Genomic DNA, 20,683 nt, shown 5'->3' with positions numbered 1-20,683 from the left:
ATGAGTGCCATCACACTCAGAAGTGGTAAAGAGCTTCCATCACCTGCAACCTCTTCAGACACCCCACCTCTACCTGGTAAGTCCAATGAAAAAGATGAGAAAAATGATACTGAATTTGAGGCACGCCCGTATACACCTAAGGTAAGTACTTCTCCCTCACCTTCTGTTGAACCTTATATCCCTAAAGCCCCATTTCCCAGTAGGTTGGCAAGACCAAAATAGAGACATAGGGATGAAGAGTTGATCTAAATATTTAAAAAGATTCAGATAAACATCCCTCTCTTGAACGTGATCTAGCAAATTCCAAGGTATGCTAAGTTCCTCAAAGAACTTTGTACCAAGAAGAGGATAGGTAAGGATAAGAAATGGGTTGTGGTAAATAAGAATGTATTGGCTCTGCTTAAACATAATATGCCTGAAAAATACCAAGATCCAGGTATGTTTGTGTTATTGGTAATAAAGTCATTTTCCATGCCATGCTTGATTTAGGAGCTTCCATCAATGTCATGCCTTATCGTGTGTATGAAGATCTCAAATTGAATGATTTGCAAAAAATGGATATGTGCATCCAATTAGCTGATAGATCTTACATCTAGCCTCTAGGGATAGTTGAGGATATGTTATTGCAAGTTAAAGATTTTATTTTCCCAGTTGATTTCTACATTTTAAAAATGGATGAAATTTCTTCCCCTTCCTCTTCTACAATTCTATTATGAAGGCCCTTTATGAAAACTGCAAAGACAAAAATTGATGTTGATAAAGGCTATCTTTCTGTAGAATTCGATGGGGAGGTAGTTACATTTAATATGTATGATGTCCTTAAATTTCCCGAGGAATATCTATCCCTATGTATGATTGAGGCACATGATTTATTAGATGAAATAGTTTTGCATGATGGTGATGATGACTCTGACAAATTGATTACTCCTTACATTGATTTGGATTTACATAACTTGCATGATTTATCTCTTTCTGTTGTTGATGTTGATAACCTCGAGGAACCTTTTCTGATTTTGATACTGTTGATTTGCAGGTACAAGGAATTGGCAAGACCAAAACAAGGCTCTCCCTAATCATTTGAAATATAAGTACCTGGGCGAAGGGAACACCCTTCCAGTTATAATTTCTAGGGAATTGACACCCACCCAAGAGGAATCCTTAGTTGAGACTCTGAAAACCTATAAGAAGGCCATTAGGTGGACTCTTAATGATCTTAAGGGAGTGAGCCCTTCTCTTTGCATGCATAGAATCACTCTGAAGGAAGAAGCCAAGCCCACAGTTCAACCCCTTAGGAAACTAAACCCCATGACAAAAGATATTGTTCTCAAGGAAATTATTAAGCTCAATGAAGTCAGTATCATTTACCCAATTCCTGATAGCAAGTGGGTGAGTCCTATTCACATGGTTCCAAAAAATACCAACATGAAAATTGTGAAGAATGACAAAGGTGATGGTGCCAGTACGCGCTCAGAACGGTTAGAGGATGTGCATCGAATTTCAAAAGCTCAACGAGGTACTAAAAATGATCACTTTCCTATCCTTTTTCTTCAGATGGTGGAACGGCTTGTCGAAAAGCCATTATTTTGTTTTCTTGATAGATTCTCCGGGTTCTATCAAATCTCAATCGCTCAAGAAGACCATGAAAAGACTACCTTCACTTGCACTTATGGGACTTACACCTTCAGAAGGATGCCATTCAGGCTTTGCAACGCCCCAGTTACGTTCCAAAGGTGTATGATGAGTATTTTTCCAATTTCATAGAAAAGTGCATTTAGGTATTCATGGATGATTTTACAGTTTATAGAGTGTCTTTCGATGATTGTTTGCATAATCTTAGTCTGGTAATGAAACGGTGCATTGAAACTAATCTTGTGTTGAATTATGAAAAGTGTCACTTTATGGCTTTACATGGGATTGTTTTAGGACATCTAGTTTCTGCAAGGGGAATTGAGGTAGACAAGGCAAAGATAGGTGTTATTGCTAACCTCCCCTATCCTATATGTATTAGGAAGATTCGTTCTTTTCTTGGCAGCGCAGGTTTTTACAGGCGTTTCATCAAGGACTTTTCGAAGCTGGCACTACCACTATCAACATTGTTGCAGAAAGATGTATCTTTTAATTTTAACAAGGAGTGTCAAGAGGCCTTTGACACTTTGAAGGAAAAGTTTACTACCACCCGATTCTTCGGCCTCCACGATGGGACGTACCATTCGAGATCATGTGTGATGCTAGCAATCTAGCAGTGGAAGCGGCTCTAGGACAACGGGTCGACAAGAAAAGTCATGTCATATGCTTCGCATCAAGGACCTTAAATCCTACCCAGATAAACTACACCACGACTGAGAGGGAATTTTTGGCAATCGTTTTCGCTTTAGATAAATTTTGCTTCTACATTCTTGGCTTTCCTGTTACTATTTATACTGGTCATTCTACTCTTAACTACCTCATGACCAAGAAGGAGTCTAAGCCCCGACATGTGTACTGGATGCTTCTTCTTTAGGAGTTCAACTTAACCATTAAGGATATGAGGGGAGCAGAAAACTCAGTGGCAGACCACTTAAGCAAGATTGTGCAAAAGGAAGATCCTACACCTGTTCGAGAGGACTTCCCTGACGAATTCCTATTCTAGATCACCACATCTATTTCATGGTATGCTGACATGGTAAATTTTCTTGTTATAGGTAAGTTCCCTTATGATATGCCTAGTTCTAGGAAGTCTAAACTGAGGAATGATTCAAAATAATTTGTTTGGGACCCGTCATACCTTTGGAAGATTTGTTCTAACCAAATTGTTAGGAGGTGTGTCCCAGATGAGGAGTTTGAGTTAGTACTTTCGATTTATCATGAGATGGCATGTGGAAGGCATTTTAGCCCAAGGAGAACTGCTAAGAAGGTTTTAGATAGTGGGTTGATTTGGAATTCTCTATTTGCTGACTGTTTTGCCTTTTGTAAATCTTGTGACAGATGTTGAGGTCGAGTTCTTTGTCTAGGAGAAGCGAGATGCCACTTAATTCCATTCTTGTTTGTGAGATTTTTTATGTTTGGGGCATGGATTTCATGGGATCATTTCCTTTCTCTTATGGGTACTTGTATATCCTATTGGCAGTGGATTATGTATCGAAGTGGGTTGAGACTATCCCCACTAGGACTAATAATGTTACTGTTGTTTCAGGATTCTTAAGGACTAACATCTTTTCCAGGTTTGGCATTTCTCGAGCCATAATTAGTGACCAGGGTACACACTTTTGTAACGGACCATCGAGACACTTATGAGGAAGTATGGAGTCCACCATTGAGTTGCTACTCCGTACCATCCTCAAACGAATGACCAAGTAGAAATATCTAATTGAGAAGTCAAGAGTATCCTGAAGAAAACTGTCAATCCAACAAGGAAAAATTAGAGCACACGCCTTGACGATGCTCTTTGGGCTTACAGAATTGCTTTCAAAACTCCCATTAGGATGACGCCCTTCAAGCTTGTCTATGACAAGGCGTGCCATTTTTCGGTAGAAGTCGAGCACAAAGCCTATTGGGCGGTTAAGCAATGCAATATGAATCTAGCCTAAGTCAGTGAAGAGAGACTTTTGGAACTACAAAAATTGGAGGAATTGCACCTTGAAGCCTATGAGAACTCGAGACTCTACAAGGAAAAGTCAAAATTAATTCATGATAAGGGTCTTTTGAGGAAGGAATTCAAGATTGGTCAAAAAGTGCTGCTTTATAATTCATATCTCTCACTTATGCCCGATAAGCTTAAATCCAAATGGCTTGGTCCTTTTAAGATTGTTAACTTATTTCCCTATGGTGCAATTGAGATCGGGAGCTTGGAGACAGGGAAGGAGTTCAAGGTGACGAGCACCACCTTAAAATCTTCAATGAAGGGGAAGTCAACTCAGCTCGCTCGAGTTTTTTGTTAACTTCACCCTCTAGTACTTGAGCCGCATCACCAGACGTCAAGTAAAAGACGTTAAAAGTTGTGCTTCCTAGAGGCAACCACGCATTTAAAATTTGATTTGTTTTCTTCTTTCTTCTTTCTTTTCTAGTTTATTTCTTTTCTTTTTTGGTTAAGTTTAAAGAATGGCTTACTACATTTACTTTTCATATAGAAGAATTACAATTTCGGTTCTTGGAGGAAGGCTTTCCCTATGATCATGTTTGTGCCTAATTCTAGGGGAGTTTTTTTTTTCTGTTCCCCTTGTCCCATTTTTTTGTCCTTAGCATGAATTATAGCCTAGATATACATTGAGAACAATACATGACTCTAAAGTTGGGGATGGGCGAAGCATGCTTCGTGATATTTGATTTGTGATCTAAATATTTTGGTATGAATTTTTTAATGTTTGTTCATTCTGCTTGTCGTTTTCTTTCAATGACAAATTGATGACGCACTCATTGGGATGTTTGTTCTTAAAAAGGAGTAACTTTCATGATTTTGAGCTTTTTCATAAAAAAAAATATTTTCGTGAGATCTATGCATAATGAACCTAGGTTGAAAATTTTCATTTTAAATCCCTTAAAAGTCCTAGAAACGGATTATCCATCTCGGATTTTCATTGTCACCTCGAAAGGCCCCTTTGTAGTCTGGGAGCAACTTTTAGTACCTAAAAGCAAAATTAGACATTAAGAAAATAATGGCCTAGTGTGCAAGAAAGAAAAATAAAGAGAATCAAGCTAGTTGCTATTAGTTTATCGAGGAAAAAAACATAAAAGGAGGCATAAGCCGGTGTGCCTGCAAAAAATAGTGTGTGTGTGCCAGAAAAGAGGTGAAAAGAGCTACCTCCACCGTGTCTAGTTAGGGCCTGCAAGAAAAGAATGATAAGTTCCCGACGGTTGAGTGTGAAAGCTAGCTCTCTAGGTAAAACCAATGCCTTCTATGTTGTGTGTGTGAGTTTTAGGCACTCCTAGCTAGTGTTTCTCTTTGATTAGCGATAACAGTATGACTTGAGCTGATGACCGAGCCAGAGTAGAGGGAAGATGAGATAGGAGTAGGATAAAAAATTTTCGGGTACTTTTCAATTTATGAAAAAAATTTCATGTCTTAGTGTTTCATTTATGTATGGCCCTATAACAAGTCTCAATTGAGTTATTATTTGAATTATTATACAACCCAAAGGACTGTTGAGATTTGAGATTGAATTCGATGAATGGAGTGAACATTTTTCTTGTCGATTTCATGATTGAGTGTTATGATCTTGCTCGAGCAATCAAGAGTTAAGTTGGGAGTGTTTATTAGCTATAAAAAAAAAAAGCTAAGTTTATGACCTTAACTTTACTATTTTAGGGCAATTCTTGTGCCTATTTGCCTTATTTTATAAGAGAATTGATCTCATGGAGCAAATACATTGCAAAGATGAAGAATTAAGCAAAAAGGATGGTAAATTAGGAGTCGAGTGCACCTAACTGAGCTGAGCTGACAAAAAACCAATCTGCCCTGTTTCAGCATCGGAACGCTCATCAATAGCCTAAGTCAAATGCTCGCTCGATGCTTGAAGTCAGTAGGCTCAGATGCAGGACAACATCGCAACGCTACTTCGAGCATTACAATGCTCCAAGGATTGATAATGCCATCATCGCAACGCCAGCCCAACGCCCCAGCTTAACGCTATAAGGCAGAATGGGTAGCATTGCAACACTCTCCCAGAGCATCGTGAGGCTACAGAATTTGATGGACTTCCCCTTCCGCGCGTGTGCAACTGAGTGTCAGACCAGCATCATACACTTCCTCAATGCTCTGCATGATGTCGTCGCAGCGTTGCAACGCTTTTCCTAGCATCGTGATGCTGTGACAAACTTATAAATAGGGCATTTGGGGTTCGAGCAGAAAGTGTGAAGAAATTTAAGAGTTTAGTCCGGTATTAGGTGCAATTTCAGTCGAATTGTTATGTAATTTTCCTTATAGTCAATCTCGTTTCTCCATTAATCATTGTAATTCTATTATGCCGATGCGAGGCTAGGTACACTTTCTTGGGATTAGTAGTATGTTTTGATTCTTGAAAGATAGCTAGTTGATATGTTTAATTGTTGTGAACCTTTGGGAAGATTTAATTGATTTTTAATATAATTTCTATGAATTGATCTGACAAATTAGTTTAGAAATTCTTGTATGCAAAATCATCATAACCTATGCATATATTGATTGATTAAGTTGCACATATTAGGATCGCACGCACGTTTAAGGTCTAGACTTTTTCTGGCCAAACTCGTGTATGCCCTAGTATAATCTTTCCAATTAATCATGCTATAAGATATGGCTTTTCCGGCTTGTAGTATGTCTCGACAATTGAACCCTTTCGTAATACAATTCAATTTTTACTTGTATGTCGCTAAGAAGGGAGAGTCTTAAATTGAATTAATGTTAGTTTGGTTTAATATCAAAATTGGCTAATTGAGTCATTAGATTTTCTAATAGGTTGATTGGTTCACGAAATTAGTACAATTAACTAGTGTCTGATGATAGAAATAAAAAGCATACATACTAATCCCAAGGTTTTTCCATCAATCGAATTTAATCCTTTTTATGCACTCATTCTCATTTTCTTTGATTGTTTGTTAATTGATTTACAAAACCAACCTCCCACCTGGAATTCTTAAATTGTCCTAGCTAATCATTAGTCTTTCTATGGATTGGACCCCGATCTTACCGCTTTACTGCGTTTATGGTGTAAGCCTTGAATCGGTGAAACAAAGACTTCCTTTGTTCGGGGTTGCGACAACCCTGAACAATCAACAAGCTTAATATTAGAGTTTACTTTTCGAGAGAAAGCATCGAATGATTATATTTTAGAGATTGTACTCATTATACTGAAATTAATATAAATACAAAGTTCAAATTCCACGAATTAAATTTCTCTGAAATCTCGTGTGAACAAAGTGTTCTCTCTAAAAAAAAATCTTGATCTTCTTCCTTTGTGTTTTTTTGCTCTACAAAAACTCTCTCAATCATTCATCTCCTTTCACCAAAATTAAATCCAGAAGCCCACAACTCTCAGTGATTCTCACCTTGAGAATAACACAGTTTCTATTGTGGTGGTGTCCAATAGGAGGTTGTTGTGTTTGTGGTTTTTCTATTCATGAGGAGATTTTGTGTTGTTGTGAACGGGAGAGGTTCGTAATCTTGTTATGGAGTGGAAATGTGAAGAAATGGGTCTTCAGTGGTTAATTTCCATTTTCTTTTTTTCCTCTATAAATTCAGAAGATAAGCATGCTTATTAGTTGTTAGTTTATCCTTGTTTCTATCCTCTGTTTTCTTAAGTTCTGTAAAACGAAAAACTAAGACAGAATGCGTTCATACACTTCCGTTGTGGGAATTCCAATCCCTTCAGTTCAATCAAGTTACGACACGTAGTGACTGCTCCCAAAGCTAGGTCATCTCGAGTTTATTAAAATAAATTAAGTTAAACTTAAATATAAATATATTTAAAAATTGATTAATTTAAGCTCAAAACCAAAAGTTGGACCCAAATTAAGCCCATATGGGCCTCCCAAAACTCTATAAATAGAAAAGGTCGCCCTTCATTTGATTCATTCACTTAAAGATTCAAAAGTTACAGAATTCAAAGAATTCCAACATTCAAAATTCATAAGATTCATTGATCATCTCTTTAATAAATTGATCATCTATTCTACAACGAATTGAGTGTCTCTTCTCCAACAAATTGACCATCTCATCTTTAATTTATTGATCATTTCTACTTCACCAAATTGATCGTCTCTTTGCTATCTACAAATTGAAGGCTAAACTCTCCTAATTTGAGAACAAGCTTGCCAGCCCTCAGATCAAAGTCAATAGATCCAAAGGTCGATCTAAACCAATCAACAAGCCAGAGGCTAATCCAAACCGATTCACAAGTCAAAGACCGATCCTCCAAGAAGATCATTAAGCTGAAAGACCGATCATCCAAGAAGATCAACAAGTCCAAAGACTAATCCTCAAAGAAGATCAACAATCCCAAAGATCAATCCTTGGAAAAGATCAATAAGTCCAAAGGTCGATCATCCAAGAAGATCAACAAGCTTAAAGATTGATATTTATGTATTCGAGGGAAAGAATGACTGTAACACTTATAACACAAATCAATAAAATCAAATTCATTTCCACAACTTAAATTTTATTTGTCAAAATCTCGTGTGAACAATGGTTAATTTAAGAGATGACGTGACAATTTGTGATTGGTCAAAATTTCTCATTTGACACCCAAATTCTTGTGCTCCATGTGTGGGCTCCAATTATAATAATTTTCTTTCCAACTATGATAACTTACAATTAACTACAATTTCCAAAGAGAGATAGTATATGTTAACAACCACGAATTTGTGGTTTGAATCCCTAGCATTCCAAATGCCCCCTAAACTAGTGGTGCTCACTAATTGAATAATAAAATGGGAAATTGCATTGTATGGAAAATACATTTTAAGAAACCATAACTATGACTTCAACTTTTTTTGTAATTGCAAGTATGACAATCACATAACAATCATATAACAATCACATAGAAATCAGATAGTAATCAAATTTTCACGCGGAAGTCATTTGCCATGTTTGCAAAAAAGTAAAACTTAGGGAAACACACCAAATTTTCAATTTAATTTTTATTAAAGTTGCAACTGCCCCTAATAAAATTGTAACATTGACAAAAAGGTATTTTTTTAAAAAAAGAATAACATTTGCATAATTCATTTTTTAAAAACAAAATTAGCAAACTAATATTCACTTAATCCAAAGTAAATCTTAAACTTTAGTTAGACCAATAAAGAAAAAGAAAAAGGAAAAAAAAAAGGATTGAAGAACTAAAATAACACGCTGACGAGAATGGGACTATACCTAAAGATTATAACAAATATCCCAATTGAGAAGAGACTGAAAATTTAAATTTCTTCAGAAACGAAAAATCCCAAACAAAAAAAAAAAAGAAAAAAGTAAGCATTGTTGAGAGCAACAATGGCTGCTTCCAAGATAGCAATGGCTTCTCTATCGTTAACCCATTTCCGGCCATTATCCTCCGCCTCCGTGCCCTCTTTTTCTCCTTCTTTCTCCTCCAGGCTGGTTCCTCATCCGCCGGACCTCATCCAGTGGGTCCGCAGAGAAGGCGGATTTGTCCACCAGGCTCTGAACATAGCTCCCGCTCCCGATGCCCATACTGGCCTTGGGCTCCTCGCTTCTCACCACATTCCAAAAGGTTCTGAACTCATTATCCTTCCTCACAATCTTCCCTTGCGCTTTGAGTCCCCGGAAGAAGGCGATTCTGATGAGGCCGACTCTGTTCTTGTCAATTTGGCTCGCAAAGTTCCTGGTATTATTCATCTTTTATCTGAAATAATTGAGCCGCGTTTGTTGCTTTGTTTGTATGGAGAGTTGTGTATCTGAGATGAATTGCGTGTTATCGTGTTTTTCGTTCTCGCATTTTTTTCATCTTGTATTGATTTTGGTAAGCTAAATTCTGAATCTCGGGTTTGTGGGCATTTTATATCATTGTTGTTTCCTTTACTGACCTTGCAAATTACTGTACTTTGCTTCATTATTTATTTAAGAATTGAGGATACTTGAACCTGGGAATCCAATAAGATGACTTATTTAGTTCATATCCATGGTAAAGCCTCAGGGGATTGAAATTTCATTTGTAGGGTTGTTTAGAAAAATATGAGATAGGATGTCAAGCTCAAATAATATAAAGATGCAAATGATTCGTGAAAACCCCTTCACCACGCACATAGGAAAAGAATTTACTTTCATCAAAATTGTTATAGTGAGAGAGTTCCTTAAAACCCAAGACATAGTTGTACAACCTATAGGACAAATCATGTTCAAGTACGGTCATTATAGTGAGAGAGTTCCAGTGGGAAGTAAAGGATGGGGATTGAATAATAGACCTTTGAGATGATATTTTTAACCACCCTTCATTAACTAACTCTTCTTTAATGACAAATATGTCCTAATATCCAAATAAAAATCATTAAAGAGCATAATAGTTTTAGGGCGTCCCATTTTAAAGTTGTAATTCAGCACCTTCTAATTTCATGAGCTTTAAACAACGCTTTAGTCGTTCTCATACTTTAGGTTGATTAATGCTTTTTTTTATTTTTATTATTTTAAAAATTTTAGGTTACTTAGCGCTTGATTTTCAGTGACAGATTGCTAGATATCAATACTAAATTTTGCTTGGGTATCAATATTTTGTGCATACATACAAGTTATTCTATTGATGTTTGAACGCACGATTTTCATTGAATATGATTGAACGTGATGTTGTATTCTGGTGAAGAAAGAAATTAAGACAATTCATAAAATTCTTGTTTTCTGTTTATTTATGAAATACTGAAAAGAAAGAGTAAATTTATATTCTAGTGAGTTATAAGCCTTGAGTAATATAATATACCAAAGTTGTATTTCATTATTTATTTCTTTGATGCTCAGTCATAGTAAGAGGGTTTCACGGGAGCTAGAATCAGATTATTTTGCACTTTGATAGCTAATGACCAATATTTACTCCTATTCAATAAAGAAAAGTGTAACAGAGGAATTGTTTGAGATTTCCCTCCTTTAATTCAAGTATTTTCCGACCTAAATAATTCCAAATATTGCTTATCTGTGTCTATCACCTGTCAAATGGAAAGCTTGATGTATTTTGATAGCAAAAATCATTCTAGCATAAAACTCCTATACTCAATTGAGGTTGATAACCTCATCTTTTGCACGTTAGGTTTTATGTACACTTAATCTGAATTAAAATAAATTGGACACTGGAAGTATTTGGCAGATGAACTGTGGTCCATGAAATTGGGTTTGAAGCTTCTGAAAGAAAGGGCAAAAGTTGGATCCTTCTGGTGGACGTATATTGGCAATCTCCCTGAAGCTTTCACTGTTCCCATATTTTTTCCTGGAGATGATATAAAGAACTTGCAGTATGCTCCTCTTCTTTACCAGGTCGGCTATTTGTTTGATTCAAAGCCAATGTGTGATGCCATAATCAACCATGGATTATTTTCTTGTTTTTCTGTCTGAGAAAAGATAAGTCCTTGTGATGCCATATAGTAGGGTTATTTGTTTTGTTGTCTGAGAAAAGATAAATCCTTTCAGATGTCTGTCTGTCTCATACTTCCATCTAATTTTTCATTGATACCATATGAAGTCTGTTCATGCTGAAATTAAGGTGCTTACCAGGTAAACAAAAGGTGTCGCTTCCTCCTTGATTTTGAGAAAGAAGTCAAACGTACTCTTGACAGTATAAAGCCTGAAAATCACCCTTTTTGTGGCCAAACTGTAGATGCATCATCCCTTGGATGGGCAATGGCAGCGGTCTCATCAAGGGCATTTCGTTTATATGGTAAAAATCTCACAGATGGTACTCCAAGTAGTGTCCCCATGATGCTCCCTCTTGTTGATATGTGCAATCATAGCTTCAATTCAAATGCTCGTATAATCCAGGAACAAGATGCCTCCATGAAATTGAAAGTGAAGGTGAAGTTCTCCTGTTTCTCTGATCATTGATGCTTGAGGACACTGGAAAGGAAAAGCCATCCCTTGCGAAGTTAATCCATTCTCTATCTTAACCAATGCACCTTTTGTTTGCTTTGAAACCAGGTTGTAGCAGAGACTGAAATCGAAGGAAATGCTCCTTTAACACTAAATTATGGCTGTCTGGATAATGATCTTTTCCTGCTCGATTATGGATTTGTGATACCATCGAATCAATATGATTACATTGAGCTAAAATATGATGAAGCTCTATTGGAAGCTGCTAGTATTGTTGCAGGGATTTCTTCAGAAAATTTTTCTTCTCCTGCTCCATGGCAAAGACTTATATTAACCAAGTTAAATCTACACGGAGAAGCTGCTCTACTCAAGGTTTTGCTTCCACTTAACTTTAATTCTCTACCTCTGATTAATGTTTTCCTGAGAAAACAACCGTCCACTGGAGCAACAATTTGTTGTCACTAAAATTAGTATCAACAAGAATAGCTTTACTTTATTTTCCCGAATCCTTAGTTCTCTAGATGCTACCTGAACCTTTTGGGTTGCAAATGCAGCCAATGGATTTCATTTCAAAATGAGCACCTCAAGAAGGGGAAAAGGAGAAAAAGGAGAAAAGTTGTTCAACCTTCTCATGATTAAAACCTAACCTCCTTTTGTGGAAAGTGAAAAGACAATTGTTGGAATATGTGATATATAAAATTATTTAATATTATTAATCAATTTAAGATTGTCAAAATATTTACTTTAAACAAATTCTTTCTTCTTCTTTCATGCATACAAGTGGCACATGGTTAACGTTGTGACTCTTCATTTCTTCCAACCTATTTTACGATAGAAATAGGTTTTTTTCTCTATCTTAGGCTTTTTTATTTATATTTATATTTCAATGTTACTTATCAAACTAAAACTTACAATACACGATACTTTTGATACATGATACACGAAAATTCCAATTTGATATGTGTTCCGTTTCACGATTCAACAACCTTGGCAATATATACTAATACTATTGACATATTTAGTGTTAAACGATAAATTATCTTTGTTTTTTTCTGACTTATCCTAGTGAATTGATTTAAAATTATATGTTGTCACCTGTGAGTGTGAGTTATAAATTGTCTTTTACATCATGCCCGTGGCACCCTGTGCAGCTAAACAATTGAATAGCAGACCTAAATAGTAGGGCGAGAAGTTTATGACCCTTTTTTCTTCAATCAATTTCTGATTGTCTATTTGCCTGATAGGTGAGCATCGGTGGTTCAGAAATAGTTGACGGTCGCTTATTGGCTGCATTAAGAGTGCTGCTCTCAGTTGATGAAGCAACGGTACAAAAGCATGACTTGAGCGTGCTCAAATCTTTATCAGCTGAAGCACCTCTAGGTGTTGCAAATGAAGTAGCTGCATTACGTACTGTAATTGCTTTATGTGTGATTGCATTGGGTCACTTCCCAACCAAGATAATGGAGGACGAAACCCTTTTGAAAAAGTGTGAAAATGAAACATCTAAATTGGCAATCCAGTTCAGACTTCAAAAGAAATCGGTTATCATAGATGTGATGAGCAGCCTCACAAGAAGAGTGAAGTTACTTTCATCAAAAGCTGTCTCTCAGGGTTAAAAATGTTGGTATAGTGATATACTATCTCTACCTTACTCTCAACTGTCTCATTATGGATATAGTTATGTTTCCTCCATTATTTTTTGTTTATCAAATATGGGTTACAGAAATTTGAACCTCTGATTTCAAAGAAAAGAGTGGATGACAATTACCGCTTGAGCTACACTCATGTTGACAAATCTTTCCCTCCATTTGTTTGTTAGTTTCATAACAGCTCTCTGTAGTCCATTGTTTTGCCCCTGTATAGTTCTTCTACGTTCATGCTAGTGAGTCAATGACATTAAAATTTAGGGAAACTATCAAAAACTACCTTACAAGACGCTTGAGAAATCCTATTCCCATTGTTACAAACATACACTTCATGGGGGACTCTAGGACTGCTACAAATTCTAAAATTTAAAGTATTTGACATCACTTATGTCTCTGTTGTAAACTTTTCATCTAGCGTCTCTTTATAGGGCAGCGTGATAATATCATGCCTGGATCATAACTTTCTATGCTTGGTCTATGTACACCAACCTCTTTATATTTCCTTTTCCCTAGGCAAATCCATACACAAGAATGACTTTGATGGTGGAAACTTAAAGCAAATCGATTGGACTGGCTACAATTTCTACGCCCGAGGCAACATTAGTGGGGAGACTGCTGCACAATTTGCAGAGACCCATTTTAAAAAAGCTGGTGCCACTAGCAGCATTTCCTAGTTACAACCTCAGGTTCGTTAAGGTGTGTTCATTGATACTTACACGCTTTGAAATAAAAGAATATACATCCATTTTTCATGTTTCTTCTGTGTCTATGGTTTCTCTTATTACATATCACATCTCCCCCCTCTTTCTCTCTAGACACATGCCATAAGGAATAACTTAAAATTCCAAAAGGCGTGGGAATTGCAATTTGATTGAAAACTTGCATGCTTTGACATAACAAAATATTTACCCATTTCTCTTTATATCTCTCTAGATAAGACACATGACATAAGGCACAAGGAATAAGTTTAGAAACTTATAACAAAGCCAAGTAGATGCTTATGGAATGTCTTTAGAGAACACTTTATGGTATTCCAAGAGCACTAGTTGATTAAAAGATTCCTGGGAAAAATATATTTAGTGGGCATTTGGGGAATGTATGTGGGTATGATTCTGAGAATATGGACAAGTTGGGTTTGGCTGTTGGCCTTAGGTCTGCTTCTATTTTTCTTTTAGAAATATTCAAAGTGGCCTTTTCTTCTCTTCTCTTTGGGTGAATACCCCTGTTGTTTAGTGGAAATATTCTTTAATGTAAATCTGAGCAATGAAGACCCAATATCCTCTGCATCAAAGTGTTGAGGTGATGCCATCATTAGCTTATGAGTGACGACTAGGGATTAAGTGACCTTTACAATTTGGGTGGATGGAAATGAAAGATGTTGGGTGCTTTTATTTCTCTTTGTATGATGATGGGAAAAGTACAGGTTTGACTGAGTTTCACTTTTTGGTTCTAATTTGAACCCATGAGCATTCATTTCATCGATTAAATGAAATTACTATGTGTTTGGTAATCATTTTGACTCTATATAATAAACATTTATTTTTTTATTTTTAGTTTTAAAGAATTAAGTCTACAAATACCATTTCCTCCTCCAAATTCCGTGTTCTGGTAACTACATTTTACTTATATTTTCAAAAACCAAGTCAAAACATGATAACTAAAAAAAAATAGTTTTTAAAAATTTGTTTTTGTTTTTGGAATTTAGTTAAAAATTCAAATTATGTAATAAAGAAAATACAAACCATTGTAAGAAAATGAGATGAATAGACTGAATTTTCAAAAACTGAAAACAAAAAAAGAAATAGTTACCAAATGGGGCCTTCGATTTTTTTTTCTTTTAGTTTTTTGAAAATTAAGTCTATTTTCTCTCAATTTCTCACCATAGTTTACATTTTTTCTTAAGTAAAAGATTTATTAGCCAAATTCAGAAAACAAAAAGTTTAAAAACTACTTTTTTTTAGTTTTCAAAACTTTGCTTGATTTTTTAAAATAATGGTAGAAAGTAGATGACAAAACAAGACATTTAAGGACGAAATGGGGTATACATAGACTTAATTTGTAAAAAACAAAAAAGCATGTAAGTACTAAACAAGGACTAAAAGAGGGGGGGAAAAACATAACATTTTTCAATGGGTCATGATAGATGTGAGATTATAGTTTCTAAAGAATGGAGAGAATATACACCTAACACCAGGAATAGATTCGAAGTTCATAGCCTTGTATTCTTTCAAGCTAAGTAACTAAAAGAAGGCCATTGCAAAGTCTATAATGTTTATTTTCCTTTTTTTAATGGATGACCAACAAGAAGAGATTCCATTTTTGTGAGAGGGTCATCTGTTAAAACTCATTTAATTCTTGGAATTTTGATTAACTGGAACGATATAAAGTTCATGAAAAATTTTTCTTTAATTATGGATACACAAATCCGAAAACAACAAATTTAATGAAAATAAAATTGTATTTTATGTTTTCAAATATGTATTTGGTAGCATCATATTTAGAAATTAGATTTAAACAATTGTTCAATATATATTTTATAATATACTGATAAATCATAAAATTAGTTGTAGTCATCCACTAAATATTAGGTTCAATATAAGTTGTATTTAATTAATTTATTAAGTATATAATTATTATTTTATGATATTATATTTTTATTCACACAAAAATGGATTGAGTTTATTACATGAAGATATTACATTTATTAGAATTTTTGTTACTTTAATATAATAGTGTGTTTTAAAATTTCAAATTTAAAATTTGGATACATTGAGAATATAAAAATGTAAGTTTTAGAATTCACACCATTCAGATTATGAAATTTGTTAAATATATATTCGTGAACTCAAGATATTATCTACCAAACATGTCTTAATAATGTCTTAGTTAGTATATTAAGTGTACATTTGTTGTATTGATTATATAGCCAAAGATTTAAGTTTAAAAAAATCTGATAGATTGGATTAATGTAGCTTGTTTATATTCTTTATCCACTTAAAATGATTTAAGGAACTTTAGGCTTAATTATTTAAGACATTATATATTTGTTTTCAAAATAAGATATTCAATCTCCACTTCATATGGGAAAAGAACCTGAAATCAATTTTGCCTTGTATTTTTACCTCACCAAGTTTAGAAATGCTGGTTTGCTTAGTCCTTATGGGCATCATTTGAAAATTGGTTTAGTCCTTGTGGGCATCATTGTGTTGTTTACATAGCCAAATATTTAAGTTAAACTTCATAAACTAAACTACTGTAACTGGTTTTATGTTCTTTTATCAACTTAAAATGATTTAGGGACATTTGTTTGGTGGAAATTCAATATTTTCGTGGAGTAGGCATATGAATTCTCGTGTTGGTTTTGTGGTGATGTAAGATTCCTGGACATTTGAAGATTTTTTAGCATCCTTACGATTGGTATCTTGAGAGTTTTGAATGTCCTCCTAAAACATGTATTTTTCATATCTCATGTTGAGGGCATCCCTTTTTTACTTTTTTACCATTCTTTTTTTTTTCTTTTATAAATGTGGTTTTTCTTTATCTGCGTTTTTTAATTGAGATAAATATTATCAACTATATATATCACTCTCTTGGATTCTGTCATAGTTGTTTTTACGACTTGCTCGAATAAAAATCCTACAAGTATTTCTTTCCAAAAAAAAAAATCTACAAAATAACCCTGGTTATTAATTCTCATCTATAATTTTCAGCTAACTACTTTCTTAAAAAATATAAATGGCCGAATTTGAAACTTAATTAATTGAAACATTATGTATCTCTTTTTAGGGTTATATGAGAAAAAAATCTTGAAAAGATAAAAAATAACAATCCAATAGTTGCAACTTTTCTATTAAATGCATTTTTGAAATTTTAAAAATACAATAAATCGTTTTGTTCTTTTTCCTCCTTTTCCTCTTTTTGTTTTCTAGAAACTTACTTTTTGATCCTTTTAAGACTTGAATGAGAGCAATTTTAAAAACTTTTTTTTTTGGGTAAAACTTTGATTGCGTAGTTTTTTTTCTAATACTTTTTTTATAACTTTTATTGTATTTTCAAGGATTTTCCATTTAAAAAAAGGAAAAAAAATCCTTAAAAAATCCTTTTAAAATTACTTGTTTGTAAATAGGGATGTCAATGTACGCAATATTTTAATTTATGTTTAATTTTTAAAACAAAAATAAAGACATTTTTCTCCATAAAATTATTCTCTTAAGATCACTTCTTTTATTATCGATTAACGTGAATATAATTTAATTAATAAAACCATGTGCTTTCGACTAAAAATTGAAAGTTCAAATTCGTCCTCACTCTATGTTTATATAAAAGAAAACATATATTGTGATTGTCTCAAATTTTCTTAAATACCCTAAATCTAAACATAATGTTTAGTCAAAATGATCATAGTTAACTCCAATTGAGGTCATATTCAATATGCAGTACCATTTTGATAATTAAAATGATTTTGTTAATAATAATATAAAACCACATTTGAGAGAGATCTCGATTCACGCCTGACTACTCCTCTTGAAGTAATTGAAAGTTAGATATTGTTATAAATTTGAGGAGAACAAACATAGATAATTTAAATAAAAGCAAAAATCTTCAAAAATTAAATTTATTATAAAATTATTTCTCCTCCTTATTACGGACGGACTTAAAAGTGATCAAAATCATACAAAATTTTAAACAATTCATGCGAAATATAGAAACCAAGTTAAGTATCAAATTCTTACCAAAAAGGGAAAAAAAAAAGTTAAAAGTATCAAATTAAAGAATATGCATTGTTGAAATTATATTTCTATTTTGGTTTAGTACTATCCAATTAAATTGATGCAAGTTGAAATTGGCAATTCAACCAATGTATATTCAAATTAATTCCATATTTAAAAAAAGAAAGTCCATAAACTTTAGTTAAATTTCAAAGAAATTTGGAAAAAGTTAGAATTTAATTAATTAAAATTGATAAAACATTCACATTATCTATGAAAATTTGATCAAAACTAAAACTAAATTCTAATTTCTCTAAACATACCGATCGAAGTTGGTTTAATTTTGATTTATAGTAAAATATAACAAAAAAATAGATATTAATAATAAATTAGCATTGTGGAACTAAATTTAATATTTATTGAAAATAACAGTATTAAAAACAAAAAATATATAAATATAAAGACTAAAATTGAAAGAATTGAAAATAAAGGGATGAAAATGTAATTTTAATCTCTAATAATAGTAATAAGCAATTTTTAATGGAGATAGTAGCAGAGTTGAATTAGTTTCATGAGCAGAAGAAATTAGAAGAAGAAAGAAGAAGAAGAAGCGATTCCGCCATATCCATAAAGGTCGGAAATCGTAAGCCAAAAACTATGTACTTGTACATCGATCCCTTTGTAACAGGAATCTAGGGTTTACAGAGGAACAGAGGAAGAAGAGATTAATCTGGAATCTGGATATGGCTACCAACCTAATTTAATTCCCGACGGAAATAGGCCTCTCGGCGGCAAGGCCTAGCGGGGAGCGAGATCGGGGCTTCGAAATCGAGATGCCGCGAAGAAGAAGGTGAGTGTTCATCTCGGATTGCTGAAGAGACGGATGCTTAATCTTCTCAATTTCCTTCTTGATCTTCTGAACCTGGCTGTGAATCGGAAGCTGAGAAACGTCGGAATCGGAATCGCCGGCCGCCGTGGGCGTGGGGTTCACCATTTTGGGGAAGGGGAATGAAAACAGAGTCGAAGAAAGAGGGAGAAAGGGGGATGGAATTATATATTAGTATTGTGGAAGAAGAGAGAGAAAGAAAGAAGATTTGGAGATATGAATTGTTGATTGGGTAACCATAATTGCAAATTGGGCAATCCCACACTCTTCTCTGTATCTTCTTATCGTCGTCTTCTTTACCGCCCACTTCGCTTCTATTCATCCATTTTCCTTTTTTTTTTTTCTTTCCTTCCTATTTTATTATTATTATTATTCTCTCTCTCTTCTTATTTCTTTTCTTTATATATACGTATATGAAGTCAACTTAGGAAATAATATCTTCATTATTTCTTGTGTTAAAATATAACTTATTTTTAATCTCGTTTTGGTATATGAATATTTGAAATATGGCAACAACGGTCCATTGTGAATATAATAATCATATTCAAAGTATCTCTAAATATAGCACAATATAAAAGAAGGTGCAAATATACTAAAATTTAGATTCATGTCTCTTAATGTATCAATGATAGATTATATTGTTAATAGAAGTCTATTACTGATAGATTTTACTGTATTTTTAATTCTTTTAAAGAATAGGTTGCTATATATTTAATTATTGACTTTAAATGTATTATCCATTGCAATTATTAGAAACGAGTATCACTTTGTTTATTTGAAATATCTTAGTTTAATTTTGTTGCAAAAGTACTTCCTAAAAGAAACAAAAAGTATTTCCACCTTTGATTTTTTTTTTTAAATGCCTATTTTAATATTGATTAAGGAATACTTTTGCCCTTTAGAACTTTTTTCTTTTTTAGAGAAGTAACTTTCATCTCGAAATTTTAATTTGTAAAGATTCTCTCTCCGTAGTTTGAAATTGTTAACTAAATTTTGAGAACTATAGCAATTTAGTCTAGATTACCTTAACGAGTTAAGGTCATTTTCTTTTAGTACAATAATTGCAGGAATTGGAGATTGCTAACCTCTAAAGATCATATTAATTCTCTTTCTAAGCTCACTTTAACGGTTGAAGTCATATTCGTGCATTTGAAACTACATTATCTAATTATTATATAAAATTAAAGCCAAAATAATGAAGAACAACAAATGTGTTGTTATTTTTTAAAAGTTACTGAATTGGGAAGGTTAAAAGGGGGGTAAAATAATATTCAAATATATATTTTTTAAAGAATAAAACCAAATAAAATTGAAGGGATGTGAATTTCAACTTGTGTTTTTAAAGTGAATTAGTATTTTACCAATTAGTTTGGGTTGAATAACAAATTCAACTTAAATATACCTGAGGGAAAAAAACAGATACCCAAACAAGAATAAGTCTGTTTCAAAATAAATAAATAAAATACAAGAATAAGTTTTTAAAGAAAGCCTGAAGTATAGAAATGATAATAATAATTTCACCAACTTTTTAGAAATAGGAAAATATCTTTTTAATGAGGAAAATATATTTCTAACCCTAAATTTGAGGAGGTATATTAATTTTTATTCTAAACTTACAATTTTATCAAATAATACTTTTCTTTCTTAAAAAAGAGTGGTGTGGTTTCTATTGTATGATAAGTTTTTGTTATAAAAATATGATATGAATTTATTTTTTTAAAAAAAAAAAAAAAAATTGTATGTTCTGGCTGGATTTATTTACTAGCAAGTTTTGTGCATTAATCAAATTTAGTTTTGTACATATATTTTTTAATTACTGAGTGTTTATTTTTTAGATCATCATCATCAGTGGACGAAGTAGCCAAAAAAAAAAAATTGCTATCTATGTTAGTTTAAATTAGATAAAACAATCTATACAAAATTTTGGCACAGAATTTAATTTGCTTTCACTAAAAACATGAAATACATATAT

The 20,683-nt window shown here is 33.4% G+C and overlaps 2 protein-coding genes and 1 pseudogene across 4 annotated transcripts; 2 read left to right on the top strand and 1 right to left on the bottom strand.

The window, feature by feature from the left end:
• LOC120067475 lies at positions 1 to 3,917 on the top strand (annotated as a pseudogene).
• Positions 3,918 to 8,846: 4,929 nt separating this feature from the next.
• On the top strand, positions 8,847 to 14,013 carry LOC120068497 (ribosomal lysine N-methyltransferase set10). 3 transcript variants are annotated; one of them, XM_039020285.1, is made up of 6 exons: positions 8,847 to 9,290; positions 10,755 to 10,921; positions 11,159 to 11,455; positions 11,579 to 11,842; positions 12,715 to 13,094; positions 13,630 to 14,013. In XM_039020285.1, the coding sequence occupies exons 1-5, from the start codon at positions 8,939 to 8,941 to the stop codon at positions 13,084 to 13,086; spliced, it is 1,452 nt and encodes a 483-aa protein (XP_038876213.1). In that variant the 5' UTR covers positions 8,847 to 8,938; the 3' UTR covers positions 13,087 to 13,094; positions 13,630 to 14,013. The 3 variants fall into 3 exon arrangements, with proteins under 3 accessions (XP_038876213.1, XP_038876212.1, XP_038876214.1); XM_039020284.1 differs by having other exon boundaries at positions 8,848 to 9,290; positions 12,715 to 13,090; XM_039020286.1 differs by having other exon boundaries at positions 8,993 to 9,290; positions 10,745 to 10,921; positions 12,715 to 13,090.
• A 4,298-nt stretch (positions 14,014 to 18,311) lies between these two features.
• LOC120067758 lies at positions 18,312 to 19,078 on the bottom strand. The gene has a single exon (XM_039019326.1). The coding sequence runs from the start codon at positions 18,817 to 18,819 to the stop codon at positions 18,586 to 18,588; it is 234 nt and encodes a 77-aa protein (XP_038875254.1). The 5' UTR covers positions 18,820 to 19,078; the 3' UTR covers positions 18,312 to 18,585.
• Between the last annotated feature and the right edge of the window lie 1,605 nt (positions 19,079 to 20,683).

Source organism: Benincasa hispida, chromosome 12 (genome assembly GCF_009727055.1).
Source record: "Benincasa hispida cultivar B227 chromosome 12, ASM972705v1, whole genome shotgun sequence".
Classification (NCBI taxonomy): Eukaryota; Viridiplantae; Streptophyta; class Magnoliopsida; order Cucurbitales; family Cucurbitaceae; genus Benincasa; species Benincasa hispida.
Note: the sequence above shows the minus strand (reverse complement) of the source record. Positions and strands in the feature narration are given on the sequence as shown.

Bases quoted from the DNA above. Each gene is read 5' to 3' on its own strand.
- LOC120068497 (XM_039020285.1), top strand. From the start codon at position 8,939: ATGGCTGCTTCCAAGATAGCAATGGCTTCTCTATCGTTAACCCATTTC. The intron at 10,922-11,158 runs GTCGGCTATTTG...GGTGCTTACCAG, and splicing joins ATGCTCCTCTTCTTTACCAG to GTAAACAAAAGGTGTCGCTT. The intron at 11,456-11,578 runs GTGAAGTTCTCC...CTTTGAAACCAG, and splicing joins CCATGAAATTGAAAGTGAAG to GTTGTAGCAGAGACTGAAAT.
- LOC120067758 (XM_039019326.1), bottom strand. From the start codon at position 18,819: ATGGTGAACCCCACGCCCACGGCGGCCGGCGATTCCGATTCCGACGTT.